The sequence below is a fragment of the Pantherophis guttatus genome, chromosome 2, assembly GCF_059756535.1.
Source record: "Pantherophis guttatus breed Tessera chromosome 2, ASM5975653v1, whole genome shotgun sequence".
Taxonomy (NCBI): Eukaryota; Metazoa; Chordata; class Lepidosauria; order Squamata; family Colubridae; genus Pantherophis; species Pantherophis guttatus.
Window position 1 is genome coordinate 254,009,146 of NC_142064.1, and position 19,281 is coordinate 254,028,426.

At 42.5% G+C, this 19,281-nt stretch overlaps 1 protein-coding gene and 1 long non-coding RNA gene across 9 annotated transcripts in view; one reads left to right on the forward strand and one right to left on the reverse strand.

Moving 5' to 3' along the window:
• The first annotated feature begins 3,752 nt into the window (after nucleotides 1–3,752).
• LOC117667960 (C-type lectin domain family 2 member D-like) overlaps nucleotides 3,753–19,281 on the forward strand; it is a 29,016-nt gene continuing 13,487 nt past the window's right edge. Inside the window, exons 1-7 of one of the 8 annotated variants that reach the window (XM_087888105.1) lie at nucleotides 3,773–3,862; nucleotides 4,033–4,641; nucleotides 9,412–9,565; nucleotides 10,559–10,632; nucleotides 11,746–11,841; nucleotides 16,854–16,928; nucleotides 17,922–18,014. In XM_087888105.1, the coding sequence (XP_087744231.1) occupies nucleotides 10,614–10,632; nucleotides 11,746–11,841; nucleotides 16,854–16,928; nucleotides 17,922–18,014 (283 nt within the window). In that variant the 5' untranslated portion in view covers nucleotides 3,773–3,862; nucleotides 4,033–4,641; nucleotides 9,412–9,565; nucleotides 10,559–10,613. The other 7 variants (XM_087888106.1, XR_015732704.1, XM_087888104.1 and 4 more) reach the window with 7 other exon arrangements.
• Nucleotides 12,794–16,859, reverse strand: LOC148115601 (uncharacterized). The gene is made up of 2 exons (XR_015732705.1): nucleotides 16,603–16,859; nucleotides 12,794–13,765 (listed from the first exon to the last, which is right to left on the reverse strand). It is a non-coding gene; the product is annotated as an uncharacterized LOC148115601 (long non-coding RNA).

Below are 19,281 nucleotides of genomic sequence, written 5' to 3' on the forward strand. Positions count from 1 at the left end.
TGTAACAAAAATACATCCATGATAGTTGTACAATTCAACATCATTCCAACAGTACACAAATCTTAACTCTATTCATATATTCTCAGATATTCCTTCTTGATCAAATATATGTAAACACAATTTATGTCTTATATATTTCCTATTTTTATTTTCTATCCATTGATACCAGTTTTCCCAGGTTGAGTAATAATCCGAGTCTTCCTTGTTATTTAATTCTATACTAGGTTTGTCCATTTCTGCACACTCAAAAATTTTCCGGATTATTACACAATCTGTCGGTGTAGTGGACATTTTCCAGGCTTGTGCAAGTACAATTCTTGCTGCTGTAATAATATGATCAAATATTTAATTGTTTTAGGATATTTTCCCTTAATGATCCCCAGAAGAAACAGTTCAGGCTTCAATTCTATTTGGCAATGTGTAATTTCATTTAACCATTTTTGTATTTTAATCCAGTATTTTTTGATTTCTGGGCAAAGCTACCATACATGACAAAAGGTACGTTGTGGTTGAGTTCACCTTCTATTCCCTGGTCCTAATCATTGGTGAAGATGTTGAAGAGTACTGGGTCTAAGCCAAGTGGAAACAAAGCTATTATTGAACTGCAGCTCCATTCTAGCCCGGGAAAGGTAAATAAGGTAGAACAGGGAAGTCATCACAGACCACAGCTGCGATATAAGGATATCTGCAAGAGGGACCTAAAGGTCCTGGGAATGGACATTAACAACTGGGAAACCTTGACCTCCGATCGTTCAGCTTGGAGGCTAAAGACGCAGCATGGCCTTCTCCAATTCGAAGAGACATTTGTTCGGCAGGCTGAGGCAAAGAGGCAGTCCCGGAACCAGCGAAATCTGGGGGCTGGGCAGGGGACAGAATGTATCTGCTCTCAGCGTGGAAGGGGTTGCCACTCTCGAATTGGCCTTCTTAGTCACACCAGATGCTGTTTTAGGATCTCTTTCCAGCACACCAGACTGAAGGATGCCAATGAAGTCTATTTGGCTTAGTCATTAAATGAACGACTGAAGGCAAACATACATGTCTGAGGATAATGTTCCAAGATCCAATCTGGGTTGATCACCGGGACCAGAGGTTTAGTGTTCTGAGCTTCCAGACTCATCCCCAGGGTTAGGGTTAGTGACTGGCCCAGATTGGATCTTGCAATTAGATGAATGCAATTAGATGACTATCAGAATACAGACAGTCCTCAATTTACGACTATCTGTATTCTGAATATGCAGAAAATACCTGCTTGGGATAAAGAGAATTATAGTGTTGTTGGCATAAAGCAGCAAATAAATTAGGCTAAAATTTTGGTAAGCAGATGATGCTGCACACGAGCCACGGCACACATGCAAAAATTAAATAGTGGCGAGAATGCCCAAAGGTGCTTTTTTTCAAGAGGCAACTGAACTTTCTTGGTTTTTCTTTGAACACTTTTCACTTCTCATCCAAGAAGCTTCTTCAGCTCTGACTGGATGGTGGGGAATGGAAGAAAAAAAAAAAAAACAGAAAGTCCAGTTGCCTCTTGAAAAAGCACTTTTGGGATAACCATGATCTGGATGATTTAGAATCTCCATAGACAAGTGCTGAGAATGCAACCTTGTTTAATACTTTTTGCGGTTGGAATTGAATGCAAGTGGTGCAACCTCAGGACCATCTTTTATTCATGTCTGATTAGATTTTATACCTCTCACATCCATTCCACAGTCAGCTGGGGACGTCAATGTTTGGAGTAGACCTAATGAAGAGATTTCTATTTACACTTTAAAGCTTCTTCCTGTTATTTAAGCAAGCTGCTCTAGTTCAGGCCTCATGATCCCAAAGATAAATATTCAAAAACAAGAGGTTGGAGATTAAACCTTGTGACCATGAAATGTATTTACTCTTCAGGAACCAGCTAATTCTGAAGAAGAGTTCTGTAGAACTCCAAGCTTGTCCATTTTGAGATCTGCTCCAATTAAAGGCATTGTCCAGATATAGATTTTGTCTCTGCTATTTTTCCTTAGATCAACATTGGTATTTATTTATATTTTATTTTATTTTATTTTATTTTATTTTATTTTATTTTATTTTATTTTTTATTTTATTTTATTTATTATTTTATTTTATTTATTATTTTATTTATTATTTATTATTTATTATTTATTATTTATTATTTATTATTTTATTTTATTTTATTTTATTTTATTTTATTTTATTTTATTTTATTTTATTTTATTTTATTTATTTTATTTTATTTTATTTTATTTTATTTTATTTTATTTTATTTTATTATTTTATTATTTTATTATTTTATTATTTTATTTTATTTTATTTTATTAGATTTTCATACCGCCCTTCTCCCACTGGACTCCCAGTGGGTATTACTTTGGGGGCACTAGTCAGCCTATAAAACAAGGGGCTGCACACTACTTGGCCTTGGATTAGGAAATTTACAGGCTTGGGGGTGAAGGGAGAGCACTCCAGGGCTGTGTTTACCAACCTTGCTAACTTTAAGATGTGTGGATTTCAATTCTCAGAATTCCCCAGCCAGCACGGGGGCTGAGAAATTCTGGGAAACTGAACTCCACACTTCTTAAAATTGACACGGTTGGGAAACAGTGCTCTAGGATAAGAGCCTGGTGGCGCAGTGGACTAAGTGCTGTTAAAGTAGCACTTAGTTGCCAGCTGCCTGCAATTATTGCAAGTTCAAATCTCACCAGGCTCAAGGTTAACTCAGCCTTCCATCCTTTCGAGGTAGGTAAAATGAGGACCCGGATTGTGGGGGCAATAAGCTGACTTTGCATAAAAAAAGAACACTGCTGGGGGGGGTGGGCAAAAGCCCTACTAAGCAGGTATATACAAAAATATGAAGGCTATTGCTTAACGCATTGTAAGCCGCCCTGAGTCTCCGGAGAAGGGCGGCATATAAATCGAACCAATAAATAAACAATAAATAAATAAATAAAATCATAGAACACAGAATCACAGGGTTGGAAGGGCTCTCAAAGGTCTTCTAGTCCAATAGAATACCTTATGCCACCAGACTTGAAATTTTGGGCTTAAGACAACTTAGAACTACGCTGCTTTTGCTCTGACCTAAGCGTAGTACATAAAATTATCTGCTACAACATCCTACCTGTCAATGAATACTTCAGCTTCAACCACAATAATACACGAGCACACAATAGATACAAACTCAAGGTAAACCGCTCCAAACTCGATTGCAGAAAATATGACTTCAGCAAGAGTGGTCAATGCTTGGAATGCTCTGCCCGACTCTGTGGCTTCATCCCCAAACCCACAAAATCTTAACCTTAGACTGTCCACTGTTGACCTCACCCCATTCCTAAGAGGTCTGTAAGGGGCGTGCATAAGCGCACCAACGTGCCTGCCATCCCTGTCCTAATGTCGCCTTTTATTCGTATCCATTTCATGTATTCATAATCATGTTTATACTTTTATCTGTTATCTTATATACGCTTGACAAATAAATAGAATGGAATGGAATGGAATGGAACGGAACAGAGTTGGAAGGGACCTTGGAGGTCTTCTAGTCTAACCCCCTGCCCAGGCAGGAAACCCTACATCACTTCAGACAAATAGTTATCCAACATCTTAAAAATGTCCAGTGTTGGAGCATTAACGTCTGGATTGGCTCTCTCTTTAACACGCTTCCACCCGTTCCTTCTTGTCCAGTCCTCTGCTACTTCGTGGAATAAACCTAAAGCGTTCTTCCTACAGAAATTTTAATGGATGGGGCGGGGCCTAGGCGTCGCCCTCCGTCAATCAACCATTCCAGTTTGCTCTTTCGGTGCCGAGTCCGCTATTATATGTAGGCTCAACGTGGGGAGAGAAAATCCCTCGGGCGCTGCACGCTCAGGTGAGGAAGGCTCTGGGTATGCCGGGAATGGGGGGGGGGAAACTTCCCTGGAGGTCCTCGGAAAGCCAGCCCTGCTCTTGGCGCCCTGCTGTCTGGGCTATGGGCGAAGGGTTTTCCCCGCGTTTTCTTCCTCTGCGCTTCACGGTGTGGCGCCAACCTTTTCATTCAAGAGGTGAGAAGAAGGGAAAGGCAAAGCAGCGTCGAGAACTCCCGTCTCCGACCGATTATTGGTAGCCGCGTTAACCGCTCTCTCACTTCTGCTGAGGCGGCTCAGGAGCTGTAAACAAGCAGCAGCTGCGGAGGGGTTGCCAGGTGTCGACCGAAGGAAGGAAGGAAGAGGCGGGTTACCTTGGTAGCATGGACAGCTGCAAGATGTGGAGGTTTGGCGGTTTGAGAGTAAATACTGTGGAAGGGCCGGCACCTGTCGGGACGTGGGGGGTGGGGGAGAGGATGAGGCTCCTGACTGTAGCCTAATAAGACTGAACGGAGTGACGGTAGACTAGCTGGACCTCCCGGTTCTGCGCGTTTCATGGTCTCAGTCGGGTTGGCCGCCTCCCTTTGAGGCTGGTGCAGAAGCCTTCCTTCCTTCCTCTTTGCCTGAGGGTCAATCGCTTTCCAACAACAACAGCTTTGCGGTATGGAGTAAATTCACGCAGGGGTCCTCCGGATTTGGCGGTTTTATTTTGCAAGCAGCGGGTTTGGGTCACACACTCGTGCTGCTGGCGCTGTTAAGGACACATGCAATGCGATGATGACGAGGACCGCTTGGTTGCGTTTTGGTGAGTACGTGTGTTTTCTAATCTTGCCATAATTTTCATGCTATGGGAGGCTGTCACAAGTAAATGCCTTATTCTCTTATAGGTGAATTGTATATACACGGGGTACTAGGGGTTAATTTATTCTTTCTCCCTTAATATATTCATATGTAACCACTCCCCTCCTTTGCTCCGCCTTGTAAATATATAAGGGGCTGTATGCACCTCCACTTCGCTTCTATCTACTATACTTCAGAGAATATAGAATGCCTACTGTAAATAAAAAGTGTTATATTTGAATACTTCACTCTTGAATCATTTATTGAGTCAGATCCTCGAAATTTCGCAACAGAGGCAGAGCTCCCGCGCTTTTGTGGCTGTTGGGCTGTGGAGGAAAAATTGTTTTTAAAACTTTTGTTAATAATGCTATTGAGCTCTTCAGTTCAAAAGAGAAGAAAAGACACTAAAGAGAGGAAGTAGAAAGTGCAGAAAAGGTAGGAAGGAAAGATATAAATGATTTCTCCCTTCATAACAAATATAAACAAATGTTACCTGTTAACTAAAATCCTAGTGAAAAATATGACTCAGATGGAAAGGCAACAGCTGGAGCAGTTAATGGGCTTAAGAATAACAAATAAAATTAAGTATCTGGGTATATGGTTGACTGCCAGATGTTCCTCCATAAAGGAGGATAACTATCTTCCTCTTTACAGCCAGATGCTCAGAGTCTTCTTCCCATATCTCATCTCTTTATAAAGACTATAAGGACTCTTCTTGTGCAATATTTCTGGACCCGCTCAATTAACACAATTGGGCGGGTCCAGAAATATTTCACAAAAAGTCCTCCCCTGCTCTGCTCCTAACAAAATACCCTATGCCACCAGACTTGAAATTCTGGGTTTAGAAAATTTCGAACTACACCACCTTCGGACTGACCTAAGCATAGCTCATAAAATTATTTGCTACAATGTCCTACCTGTCAATGACTACTTCAGCTTCAACCACAACAATACAGGAGCACACAATAGATACTAACTTAAGGTAAACCGCACCAAACTCGATTGCAGAAAATATGACTTTAGCAACAGAGTTGTTAATGTCTGGAATGCACTACCAGACTCTGTGGTCTCATCCCAAAACCCCCAAAACTTTAACTTAAAACCTCATCCCATTCCTAAGAGGTCTGTAAGGGGCGTGTGTAAGAGCACCAGCGTGCCTACCATCCCTGTCCTAATGTTCCCTTTAATTGTATTCATTTTATGTATTCAATTCATGCTTATATATATTAACTAATATGTACTCGACAAAATAAATAAATAAATAAGAAAGAAAGAAAGAAACCATAAAACCTTGTCAGCAAAAATTATCAAACTCTACCAGGTATAAGGTATCTATTTTAACTTTGATTAAATAAAACTTTACATTCCTTTTATTTTCAAACATCTTGATGCTTAATCCCTTCAATGTCCTAGATTTTTTGATTTATTGTTACGGTTATACTTAGGGAAATTTCTCCTTAGTTCTAGGTTGGTTCTCTCCTTCATTAGCTTCTATCCATTGCTTCTTGTCCTGCCTTCAGGTGCTTTGGAAACTGGACAAAAATTGTCCAGGCGGATGGGATCCAGTGATGGTTTTTTTTTTAAGGAGAGGGCAAACCAGGGTTTAAAATCATGCAGAAATGTCCCCTCCTCTAATGATGTATTAATCACTGTCTGGACCCATCCACTAGTCACTATCCTGGAGGCTTTCACCATCCAGGAGGGACAAAGATTAACTGACAGGTGGTGGCACTGATATCCTCAAGGTTCCCAGATAACAGGGCAAGACTTCTCACACAGGCTTTCTCCATGCATGGTCCCAATTGGAAATGAATTCGAGTGACTTTGTCCATCAGGTGCTGAACAAACTCCTCTGCCTGAGCCCGAGCACCCCTCGGGCCGAGGTCAGGACCGAGCACCCCTGACCTAGGACTGAATGGGTGACCTGAAACAGGGCCTGTGGGCAGCACTCTGAGGACTCAATAAGAGAAATTCTGTTTCACCCAGGGGTGAAATGTAAAAATGTTTGCTACCGGTTCTGTGGGTGTGGCTTGATGGGCGTGGCATGGCTCGGTGGGTGTGGGTTAGTGAGCATGGCAGGGGAAAGATTGGGTGAAATGTAAAAAATGTTTGCTACTGGTTCTGTGGGCGTGGCTTGGTCATGTGACCAAGTGGGCATGGCCAATTTGCCGTCACTCACTGTTGGAGCCAGGAGCTGCACATTTTGAAGCACATTCTGCCCTTCTGAAGCCCCCAACGCTTTCAGTTTCCCTCCGCCACCCAAGCAAACATCGGAGCCTTCTCATGCCTTGCTCTCCATCCCGGAGGGCTGCACATCCCCCCCCCCGCCAATCCTCCATACAAACTGCCCGCCCTGTTTCTGCAAAGGCAGAGCCCCCCCTCCCCCCCATGTAGGACGATCCAAAGAGGGGAGGGGGATGCTGCAGAAAAGGCAGTCTTGCACCCATGCTGGCTCTGCGGGGCAGTCCACTGGATTCCCACCCAGCCACCTGCCTTCGGGAACCTGCGGAGTCCAGCGCTCTGGGGGAAGAAGGCTCAGCCATGGCGCATTCGAGAGGTGCGGAAGCCGCCGGCGGGGCGGCAGTCCCCCACGTAGGGAGCGGGCCAGGCCCAGCCATGCCACCGCGGAACCCGCTGCGCTTTCCCTTCAGCCTGGGCAGTGGTGTAGGCACATGCAGCTCCAGCTGAGGCCATCCCACGCCTCCGCAGCAATAGGCACGCCTTGCCCACCTTTGTCGCCTCCATGCGCTGCGTGTGGAAGGGGTCGTCACCACCGCTCTCGCCACCCTCCCATCCCACCTGGCTGCAGAGTGCAGATGTCCGCCTGCCCGAAGCAACCCCGCTGCCGTTCACTTTTCTTTCGCGGTGAAATCTACTCAATTTAAATCATAATTTTTAAAGAGCAACTGTCATCTGTGCCCCGCAGCAGCTCATCTTCTGACTTGCTGTTTTCTCACCAACAGTCCCAATATTGCAGAATATACAGCCTCATGCTACATAACTAAGCTCTGTTTCATGCTGAATAAATTATTAATGTATCTTAAATAGAAGATTATCTTTACTCCAAAAGCATTTTATTAAAATAAAGTTTATTTTAAAAAGTCCAATTTAAATTTTAAAAAAATCTGATTTGATTTTAAAAAAAAATCATCGATTTTTATCCACCCTGGTCTTGAGTCAGGCCAGTTATAATCTGAGATAGGCCAATGTCCACCATGGTGGCTATGAACTCCTGGGCTGCTTCAGAAGCAGCACCCAGGGATGGCAGATTGAAGTCCCCCAAAATCATAAATCTGGGGAACTCCACAGCCAGCCCCAAGATGGTCTCCAACCGCTCAGGCAGAGAGATTGCTGCATAGCAGGGAGGCTGGGATCTAATTCCGTGAGCCCAACTTCAGGAGCAGGGTCTCACAACCAGAGATTTGTGGTGCAAGGCCCCTGAAGGCCAATAAAGACTCCATGATAACCACTGCCACCCCACCTCACCCCACCTTCCCTTGGGATCTTGCCTGGTGCCAAACTAAAGCCTGACTAGGTGGCTCAGTGGCTAAGACACTGAGCTTGTCGATCAGAAAGGTTGGTAGTTCGGGGGTTCAAATCAGGGGTAAAATGCTTCTGGTTCGGACTGGATCACCCGATCCAGTAGCAATGGAGACGGGTGGTTTGGAGAACCGGTACCAAAAGTCCCTGCTCCCCACCCTCCATGCCCAGCTGGCCGTGCGATCATTAGAGGCTTTTTTTCTTTTAAAAGCCTCTGCTGATCAGGCAACTCAGCTGGGATCATCAGAGGCATTTTTCTTTTAAATGCCTCTGCCAATCAGGCAACTCAGCTGGGATCGTCAGAGCCTTTTGAAAGCATTTTTTACAACCTCTTCACCGAAGAGGTTGTAGAAAAAATGGTTTTAAAAGTTTTTTAAAAATGGCCACGCCCACCCAGTCACGTTACCCCCCTCCACCACCAAGCCACGCCCACAGAACCGGTAGTAACAAATTTTAGATTTCACCACTGGTTCGAATCCCTAGTACAGCTCTCAAATCCCTAGTACAGCTCTCCTGCAAAAATAAGCCTGACTGATATAATCAGCTGCTTTGTGAGGAGGCTGGCATAGCATGAAATTTTTTTAAAAATGCATTTCTCATGTTTTCCAGCCATTTAAAACGTGTTTCACCTACACTCTGAAATATTTAGGGGTAACAAAAGCCTTTTTGAGAAGGCGTTTGGCTTAAATCTAGTTTGCATTCTGTTTTCAGTCATCACAGAGAAAACAGAGGAAAATGTTGATAATATCCACAAGATATTATGGCTCACGTGGGTTTATTGTTAATCAGAATGGGTTTATTGTTAAAGATTATGGGGTGGGGAGGGGAATTTGCAAGCCAAATTCCTCTAGGCCAGAGGTCAGCAATCTGCAGCTCTGGAGCTGCATGTGGCTCTTTCATCCCTCTGCTGTGGCTCCCTATTGCTAGTTGGCTCCACGATGGATAGGGCTTTCGGTTAGGACAGAACGCCATGCTACGAGGAAACTCTATGGTGGGGGAACCGGACTTCTGGCTCCAGAATTGAACAGGGGCTTCGGGTTAGGACCTTTGTGGCCCTTTGAGTGTTTAAGGTTGCTGCCCCCTGCTCTAGGCAAACAAGGCAACTCTTCTTCTTTTGTGTGTTTGTGTGGATTTTCTATCATTGTGCATCCTGCTCCTTGGGATATACAGGACTGATTCATTTATTTATTTCCAGAGACTATGGTTCTTAATGAAACAATGAGGAGAAGGCTGGTCTGAAATTTAAATTGGTTGTGACCCACAGTTTTCATTTGTTCATCTTTGGAATAGCTGCACTGCATCTCACTCAGAGGATCATCTGAAGGGTGAAACTGGAAGGGGAAGATCAGGTATGTGAATTATTTCAGGTAGATGACTACTTGAAGAAAAGGTAGAGCATGAAAATTAAGAGATAAATACCGTGTTTCCCTAAAAAAATAAGACCTATCCCAAATATAAGCCCTAGACCAGTGATGGCTAACCTTTTTGCCACCGCATGCCAAAAGCGGGGGGGAGCACGTGGCAGCTGTGTGTGCGCGTGCCCTCACACATAATTCAGTGTGCTGCCCCCACACATGAGCGTGTGAACCGCCCCACTCTCCCCGCTTTTAGCATGTGATGGCCTGGTAGCCCCAGTAGGCCCGTTTTTAGTTCTCCCCAGGCTCCAGACCCTTTCTAGGAGCCTGGGGAGGGCGAAAATGGCCTTCCCAGCCCCCAACGGAGGCCCTCCAGAGGCCAGAAATGGCCTGTTTCCCAACTTCCGGTGGGCCCAGAAGGCCCAAAAATCAGCTGGCCGGCACACACATGCGCACCAGAGCTGAGCTAGGACAACACTCACATGCCCACCAATATGGCTCCACGTGCCACCTGTGGCATGCATGCCATAGGTTTGCCATCACGGCCCTAGACTGTTTTTTATGCGTGTGCCTAATATAAGCCCTACCCCCAAAATAAACCCTAGTGAAGGAGGGTGGGCTTGGCCAGCATAGATAATGAGCGCGTAATGAGCCAATGGTGTCTGGCACCAGCCGCAGCCCACTCAGCACAGGTGAGTTGATTACCTGTGCGAGCAGCAGGCAGAAACGGGAGTGGGGGGTGGCAGGCAATCCTGACGTGCCACTGAGCGTCGGTGGGCCAGAGCGGCAGGCAGCATGAGGCTCGTCTTCATACGGCGATACAGGCAGAGGCAGAAGGGGAAGGCAGGCAATCCAGATGTGCCACGCAAACCGCAGGAAAGCCAAGCAGTGGTGGGCCAGAGCAGCAGTATCTTTTCCATAGTAATACCTCACTAATACATTCCAGTGCAGAAATGAGTAATACCAATTTCTTTTCTTTCCATACAGTCTGAATCCTGATTTTTTGGTGGGGGGGATGGGATGACCACAGAAAGCTTGAAAGATGTCGGGAAAAATTACAGGTGAGGCCTTCAGATCTTTCTTTCATCTAGCTGAGAATTACAGAGAGCAGGAGAAAAGCCCTAGAGTACTAATGAAATCAGAGGAAAAACTCTTCATTGATTCTATGGCTAAAAACATTGGTTTCTATTCTAAGCAGAGGAATCGCAATAAGTAAGGCAGGCATGAGTTGAAAAAGCAAATTTGAATGGGCCAAAGTTTTGATCTGCAACTTTTGGAGATGACTGGACTGAAGCTAGAATTAAGGAGAACTGGTAAGAGAACTGGTTGCCTGTAGGATTGTTTTCTTCAGTCATCCTTGGTTCTTCTGATAAGAGGTGTACTGGGAGCAAACACTCAAATTCCAATCAACCAACCAACCAGGAAGAACATCAGAGAGGACTCTGCCAGATAATCTTCTAAGCTTTAAGAGGCTCATTGAGTAAATCAGAGAGTTTCATACCTGGGATTCTATGTGGAATGTCAGTTTCAGACATAATTCAGCAATATACATACCTGCTTGTGCAAAAGCAAGAAGGTCTTCCAATGTGCACCACAAAAGCAGTGGAAATCCCCCAGATCCATGCCCAATTTTGTCCTATGACATGGGTGCTACCCCCTAATACAGTCACCTAAAATGTTGCAGTTCTGCCAGTGAACATTCAGTGCTTCAGAATTTTGGGATCTTTATGGGTTTCAGCTACTTAAAATATTTCTTTAAATTGTTTTGACTGGGAAAGAGCCTGGGTAGTACAGGGTTTTAAGGCACCCTGTTATTAAGCTGGTTATTAAGACCAGCTGCCTGCAATTACTGCAGGGTTCGAATCTCGCCAAGGCTCAAGGTTGACTCAGCCTTCCATCCTTTCTAAGGTAGGTGAAATGAGGACCCAGTTTGTGGGGGCAATAAGCTGACTTTGTACAAATATACAAAAGGATGAAGGCTATTGCTGAGCACATTGTAAGCCGCCCTGAGTCTTTGGAGAAGGGCGGCATATAAATCAAATTTTAAAAAAAAGAAAAAAAAAAGAAAGAAAGAGGGAGCCCTGGTTGGGTATTGTGGGCAGCATCTTCTCAATAGCAAAAGTAGACCATATCTCTATTTATTGTCATTCTTGGGACATTCTGCCTTTCTGTAGGGGATGGAGATTCTGGATGTTGTGATAATCTGACTCCTGAGGTGACAACTGAATTTTCTGCTCGAAGGTCTGATGCAAAGAGGGCAAGAAATGCTGGTAAAAATAAAGGCTAACACCTGCCTGGGGGGCTTTGTAATCTTGGAGGGGGAAGTAATAAAACACAGTGGGTGGCGCTGGACCACACAAAGGTTAAAAAAAAACAGGATCCTTTATCTTTTTTTCCCCTGGCTTTGAAGAGAGGAAATTGAGGCTAACCACTGGTAAGTTTCCCATGTCAGTATTTCCCATTTTCAGAAGAGAAACCCTGCCACTGACTTTGGGCAGTTGGGTTTGGAGGGGAAAATCCAGATCAGCCATCTGAAGAGGAAGAAATTGATGTCAATATCTTTCTCTCAAAGAACAAGATCTGATTAATTGATGTTGGAGAAAATGAGGAGGTTGTGTTGGAATGCTCTGTTTTTCACGGTGCTTTTCTGTGCAATGTGGTTTCTCTTCTAAATATTCCTTCAAGTGCCTGTACTTCTCTTTTCCTCTTCCTCAGTTGTTTCCCATAATAACTTGTGTTGCTATGCAGCTGAGGTTCCTTAGAACTGCTTTGCAGAGGGCAAGCACATTTGCAGAGAATGTTTTTCTGGTACCTTTTTCTGGGACAGAAAAACACCTGAAGGCCAGACAAGGAATAATGGAGGGAAACTAATCAAGAAGATATTCAATCTAGAAATAAGGAGAAATGTTCTGACAGTGAGAATAATCAACCAATGGAAGAGCTTGCCTTCGGAAGTTGTGGGAGCTTCAACACTGGAGACTTTCAAGAAAAGATTGGACTGCCATCTGTCAGAAATGGTGTAGGGTCTCCTGCTTGGGCAGGGGGTTGGACCAGCTGACCTACAAGGTCCCTTCCAACTCTGATAATCTGTAATCTGCCACTGCCTCTAACAAGGATTCCTCAGTAGCACATTAAAAATATTTGATTGCGTGTGATAAACCTTGTATTTACATTCAGACATGCCCTTGTAGAAAATCAGAGGCCAGGTATTTGCTCTGATCAAAGATGTCTGTCTCGCTCTTGCAGAGAGCTTTATTTTTTATACAGTTTTTACAGGCAGATAAAAAGGCAGGCAAGCAACAGTGTTCTAATTGGCAAATCCTCCTCCCTGTTCACCCGCTCAGAAGAAGGTCAGATAACACAGGTCAGAGCAAGAATGAGATCATCCAGGAAGAAGAAGAATGACACCAAAAACAGAAGCAGTTTGCTGCATTTGATCCAATGTCATTCTTCAATCCCTACATCCCACTCTTTTTTATTTCGCTTGTGAAGCCATCCTCTTATGAGGGGCCAGAAAAAAGACGTTATTATCAGAAGAGGAATCTCTTTGCAGTTGCTTATATAAGGCATGACTTTGAGACAGTGTAGGAAGGGATTTAAAGCAAAATGCAGTTATACATATATTGCAAAAGGAAGAAATACACTGAACAAAACAGTATCCTCCAATTAAAATAACACAAATGACAGGCCAAATTATACAAAATTTTAAGTTGATGCTGAATGTTTCCTGACTCATCTAAAATGTTACTCAAATTAGTAAAGTTTTGAATTACTACAGCAGGGATACATACAGAGATTAAACATGTAGAAAGCAAATTTTCCATATTATAAACTTCAGACAAACAAAAGGCATCCGTTTTTGTGATGTTTGCAAGCTGCACCCATAAGTTTTGTTTCAAGCGAATGTTTTGGTGATATGGCAGCTGCTGATGCCAAAGTACAGTTATTAACAATCAAACACAAACAAATTATGGCTACAGAATTGGCAGTTAAAACCGCAAAAAATGGCAGCGCACAAATTCTCGGGTGTTTGTTCTACTTGTTGCTGCTGCAGTACTGCCTGCGCTTTGGTGCTCAAATTCTTCACATCTCCCCATGTCACTGGATGACTGACCCGACAGGATCGGATTGGTGTAGAGTCACCGTTGCCATCTCTGGGATAGGATTCAGAGGTTGGTGCCACGACATCCTTGGCTGGACGAAAACAACATGCTAGAACCCACAAAGGCCCTGTAGCTGTAAACACAGCAGCATAGCCACGCCCCCAAGTAATTAAAGGGACCAGTCCTAACCATGTTTTGTCTATAATATACCAGAGGAGGAGGCAAACTTGTTTTTTGTTGAAAATACCTCTGATAAGCAGTTGAATTAGAAATTGAAAAATTCAATTGATTTAAGGTAAATAAAACTTTTGTAACCTGTTGTGTTACCCATGACAAATTTGAGCAAAAGAGAGCCCTCTTTTTTTTTTATTTGTTTGTGAAGGTAGTCCTTAAAGGACCTATTAGCACATTCCAGAATAGCTTGACCCGTGGAATTATAGGGAAGACCATGAGTAAGAACAATATTCCAGGTTGTACAAAATTGCAAAAAAGCCTGTGAAGAATAGGCAGGCCCATTATCTGTTTTTAAAGAAGAGGGCTTACCCAAAGCCGTAATGGCTGAAAAAAAGATGAGAAATAACACGATTAACTGTTTCCCCTCATTGAGGCGTAGCCCAAATTGCTCCAGAATAGGTATCAATAGATAAATGAATATATTTCCAAGGACCCAAAGAGGGAACATGGGTAACATCCATTTGCCATAATTGATTAGAGGTGAGACCACGGGGATTAACTCCTGTGTCCCCTGAGGGGGATGCTCCAGGACATTGGGGACAGGATGAAACTATTTGCTTAGCTTGCTCTAGTGGAATGTGGCAAGCTTGTGCCAGTCCCCTGGCATTTTGATGGAAAAAAGAATGACTAAAAAATGGGTAAAACATAAACAGCAGCATCAGCATGACTGTTGCCTTCAGAAAGAGGCCCAGGAAGGGATGAATGACTGCGTATGTGAGAGACAAAATATAAATGCTGCTGGTCGTGTAGTAATTGCTGTAAAGTGAGAAATAGGGCCATAAAATTGGAGTCAATCCTGGGCGTGATATAAGCACCTGGAAGATTAAAAATAAGTTGACACACATACCGAGAGTCAGAGATCAGATTAAAAGGCTGTTGAGAAAAAGTATGGAAAGCTAAGATAACAGCAGACAATTCTGAATGTTGAAATGAAGACTGCACTGCAGTGTAGGACACTTTCCAAATATCGTCATGAGGATCCTTGTAAGCAATCGCTCCTCTCGTTCGTCCTCCATCAGAAAAAACAGTAAGAACTTGTGATAGTGGAGAAGGAGAAAGCAATGGGCGAACAGGAAAAGAGGAAGTCATTTAACAAGTAAACCTAGGATCTTTAGGCAGATGATATGAAATACAACCAACATAATCGGTTAATGCACACTGAAGAGATAAATTATTCTGAAAATAAAAGTGAAAGATTTTGAGATAGAAAGAATATTTATTAAATCAGTTCCATTTCTTCGACAAGCTCGAGTACGCCCTGAGGTTATGATTTCAGCAAAGGGCAAAACATTTTTAGATGGTATATGAGGCAAATAAAGCCATTCAATGCAATATACTTTTTGCTGTTCTAAAACAGCCAAAACTCCTGTGGGTAGTTTAGGGAATATTAAAAGAGATAACTGACAATCTCTATGAGGGATTCGATCCACAAACTGAGTACTCAAGATGTTATTAATTTTCTCAACTGTAGCAAATACTACAGATGGAACTATAATTATATCTCCAGGCTTTTTCCCTTTAGTCAATAATTCAAATAATGGACTAAGTAAATGCGTAGGTAGAGAAAAATATGGGCGGACCCAATTAATAGTACCCAGCAATTGTTGCAAATTTACTAAGGAAATAACTTTGGGTAAATTTAGACAAGGAAAAGCCAGAGCAGAAAAAGACTGCAACATTTTATGTCCTAGATAAGTAAGGAAAGTACAGCTGTATTTTTTCTGGGGCAATTTGCAATCCATAGACACATAAATCATTTTGTATTTCAGAAAGCCAGTTAGATTGTATTTTTGGCGCTCCAATTAAAATGTCATCCATACGATGATATACCAGGGTTTTGATCCCTGATGAAAGAGAGGCGAGATGTTACAGACATGCCCTCCCCATTTGGATTTTTACACCGTTTTAAAATAACCAGGTTTTCCACAATTGTAACACTTTCCTTGAGGTTTGCTGCCTGGTGATAAAGCAGCTGATAACAAATTAGTTTGCTAAGAAGATGTTCTTATATCTTGACATGCTTTAATCTTATCTGCCAAATCAGGATCTTTTCCCAGCCCAACAATTGCTCTTCGGTGTTCAGAAGTGGCCTTGTCTTTAGCCTTTTGCCTGATGTTAGAGAAGGCTTGTTGAGGCTTTCCAGAAACAGGCACTTTTCTGAAGGCTCGATAAGCACATTCAGAAGAAACTTGCAAAGTTGCAACCGGTGGACAAACAGAAAACATATCAGCAATTTCTTCTATATTCCCTCCCCCCCACTTTTCTAACTGTTTCTCTAAAATCTGCCTATTGGGAGTGTAACTAGCTCCTTCAGAAGGAGCTGATGGTTCAATTAAAGATGGTTTTGGGGTGACAATTTTAACTTTTATCATAATCGGGTGGAGGGCTTGTAGTTAATTGTTGCCCTTCCAAAGCATCAGAGCCATATTTTTCTATTGCTTGATGGCATTGATACCACTGATGTAATATTTGCACTGAAGACCTAGGTTCAAGATGTAAAGCATGCCCTATCTTTGTTCTATCTCGTAAACAAGGTGTCCCCTGTTCCGGATAAAAGAGACAATGTTTCCCTATCTCAACTACCAGTTTCCTTATGCCAGTCTCGCACGTCGTCATGCCAGACTTGTGTAATAGAAATCTAAGTTCCCGCGCATGAGCTTTCTGATATTGAGAAAGATTGCAACCCATACTCACCATTAGGGATCCACGTAGGATGAAGATATCAGGGGTCTATATCCAGACGACAATGAGTATGTTCGGCTGTTGCTTCCCGCAAAGGACCGTCCCTTTGATGTAGAAAATCAGAGGCCAGATATTTGCTCTAAGATGTCTTTCTCGCTCTCGCAGAGAGCTTTATTTTTTATACAGTTTTTACAGGCAGACAAAAAGGCAGGCAAGCAACAGTATTCTAATTGACAAATCCTCCTCCCTGTTCACCTGTTCAGAAGAAGGTCAGATAACACAGACCAGAGCAAGAATGAGATCATCCAGGAAGAAGAATGACACCAGAAACAGAAGAGGTTTGCTGCATTCGGCCCAATGTCATTCTTCAATCCCTACATGCCTTGTCTTGTTTTATTGTCTCATTCATGAATATTTCTTTTCTTTTTTTTTTTTTTTGCATTACATTTGGCAACTGACGTTTGTTTTTGTTTTGCTTTGCCTATTTTTCCAGCTCCTCCCTCTCGCGTGTGTTCATTGTTGTCAACCTCCTTCCCACATTGCCTTATGGAAAAATATTTGCAATTGTGGAAAACAATTACTGGAAATAGTATTTTGGAATATTACATTTTTGGACATGACATTCTCCAAAGGGGTTGCCAGCCTTTCTTTCTGGCAGGACAGTTGGACATTTATAAGTGGTGGGATTTAGATTAAATTTGTGTCTCCCACGATTATGAGAAAGATGGAGGATCTTAGACACTCCTGATCCACTTGATCTGTTCTTTGGAGAAAGAAACCTGAAAGCCACACACAACAGACAACAAGGCTGTGTTTTCTGGTCTCCTTTGAGTCACACTAACTGCTGCCTTCTGTCTTTCCTTGTGGAGAGAAGGGTGATTCAGGGTTTATTTGTGGCAGAATCGGCAGCTGCCAGTCAGACCAAAAACTTGAATTGTCAACACATGGAAATACATCAGACTTTTCCAACCAAAAGTTGTCCAAATATTTACAACTTCCTTTCCTAAATTCCCCTGCCTTACAGTTTCATATGCCAGCTGCAACACACAAAACTGAAGATTCCAAGTTCTAACATACAGAACACGAAAACTGTTCATACAAACTACAGCCAGTTGTTTCTGGTAAATAGTCTCTGACATTAAGAGTAGCTGATCCTTTCCCTCTGTCTGTCTGTCCATCTGTTTGTCTTAATACACCATAGTGTCTGCCTGTCCTACATAGCCACTTATAGTATGACTACAACCTGGGCAGCTTACAAGACAACAAAAACAAAACAATCACAATAAAATCTTGAATTTCATCTCCTGATATTTTCCTGTCTTGTTTTTCAGATCGCGTACTTAAGTACATTTCAGACAAAAAAATCATCATAGCAGCTGTTATTCTGATCATTGTTTTGATTATCGTTATAATTTCATTGGCTGGTAAGTAGTGAGACATTTCTATTTAACTTTGTCCATAGTTGTTATTGTTTACATCAAGATCGCTACATGCATTTAAACCACAGAACGATTTGGAAGGAAGTTGGCAGCAACTGTGTGTGTGTTTGTCAAATCAGTAAAAATGATGCTTTCTGCAGTGCAATTGAAGCTAGGACTTCTGTGGGTCCTGTGTCAAATGTTTCCTTCATATCCACAAAGGGAAGAATTTTATTGCACTGCTGTGATTGCCATCTTTTTTGGTACTCTTACAAATGCTCCAGGAAGGAAATACTGTTATATGAAAGGTAGGACAAACCCAGTGCAGATGGATGGGGAAAGGGGGCAGAAAGAAGAGAGCATGATCCAACATAAATTAGCATTTGATTCCATAATTCCTTTCATTTTTGACCATATCTCTTCTGGTTTTATCACACGCACTCAACCATTCCATTTCCACTGTAGCTTTTTTGAGAGGTTTTAAAGTGGTGCCATCAAGTCAGTTTTTGACTCCTGGCAACTGCCTGGACATAATTTTTGTATGACTTGTGTTTTATTATGACTGTGCACTGCCCTGAGTCCTTCGGGAGAAGGGCGATATATAAATCCAATAAACCTGAACCTGAACCTGACATGTCCCTGCAGTTTTCATGGCAGCATTTTGGAAATGGTTTATCCCTGCCTCTTCCTCGTTCATAGGACTAAAAAATCACCATAACAGAAGAGGCACCCCTAAGTCCCATCAGATGACAAAGTTTCAAAGAACACACAACAAAATCAGAACTACACTTTTATACACAAGCCACTTTAATTTGATGTTCATTCCTTGCAACAGATCATGTAGCCTCTCCCCCTCCTTTTTACCAGCATTTGCACTCTTAAAGTCTCTTCATCCATTTTACATCTGTATTAAAAATTCTATCAAGGTATACCTATTTATCTACTAGCTCTAATTTTTGGCCATTAAATATATAACCTACAGCCATTCGCTCAATTTTCCCTGTCAAAAAAACATACCAAATACATTCCTTTTTAGAGCCATAGTGTTCATTGCTTCATACAATCCATGCAACATTCACTGCCAATTATTCAGACTCTGAGCCACAGCTGGGGCATTCATCTGTGTACAAAAATTCACTCACTCTAATCTCAACACAAAGTTCCTACCCATCTACCCATAATGCATTTAACACAGCATCTTTATATTTTTCCCTACTCAAATGTAGTGCCATTTACAAAATGTCTATTTATTCTCATAAGTATTTCATTCCCT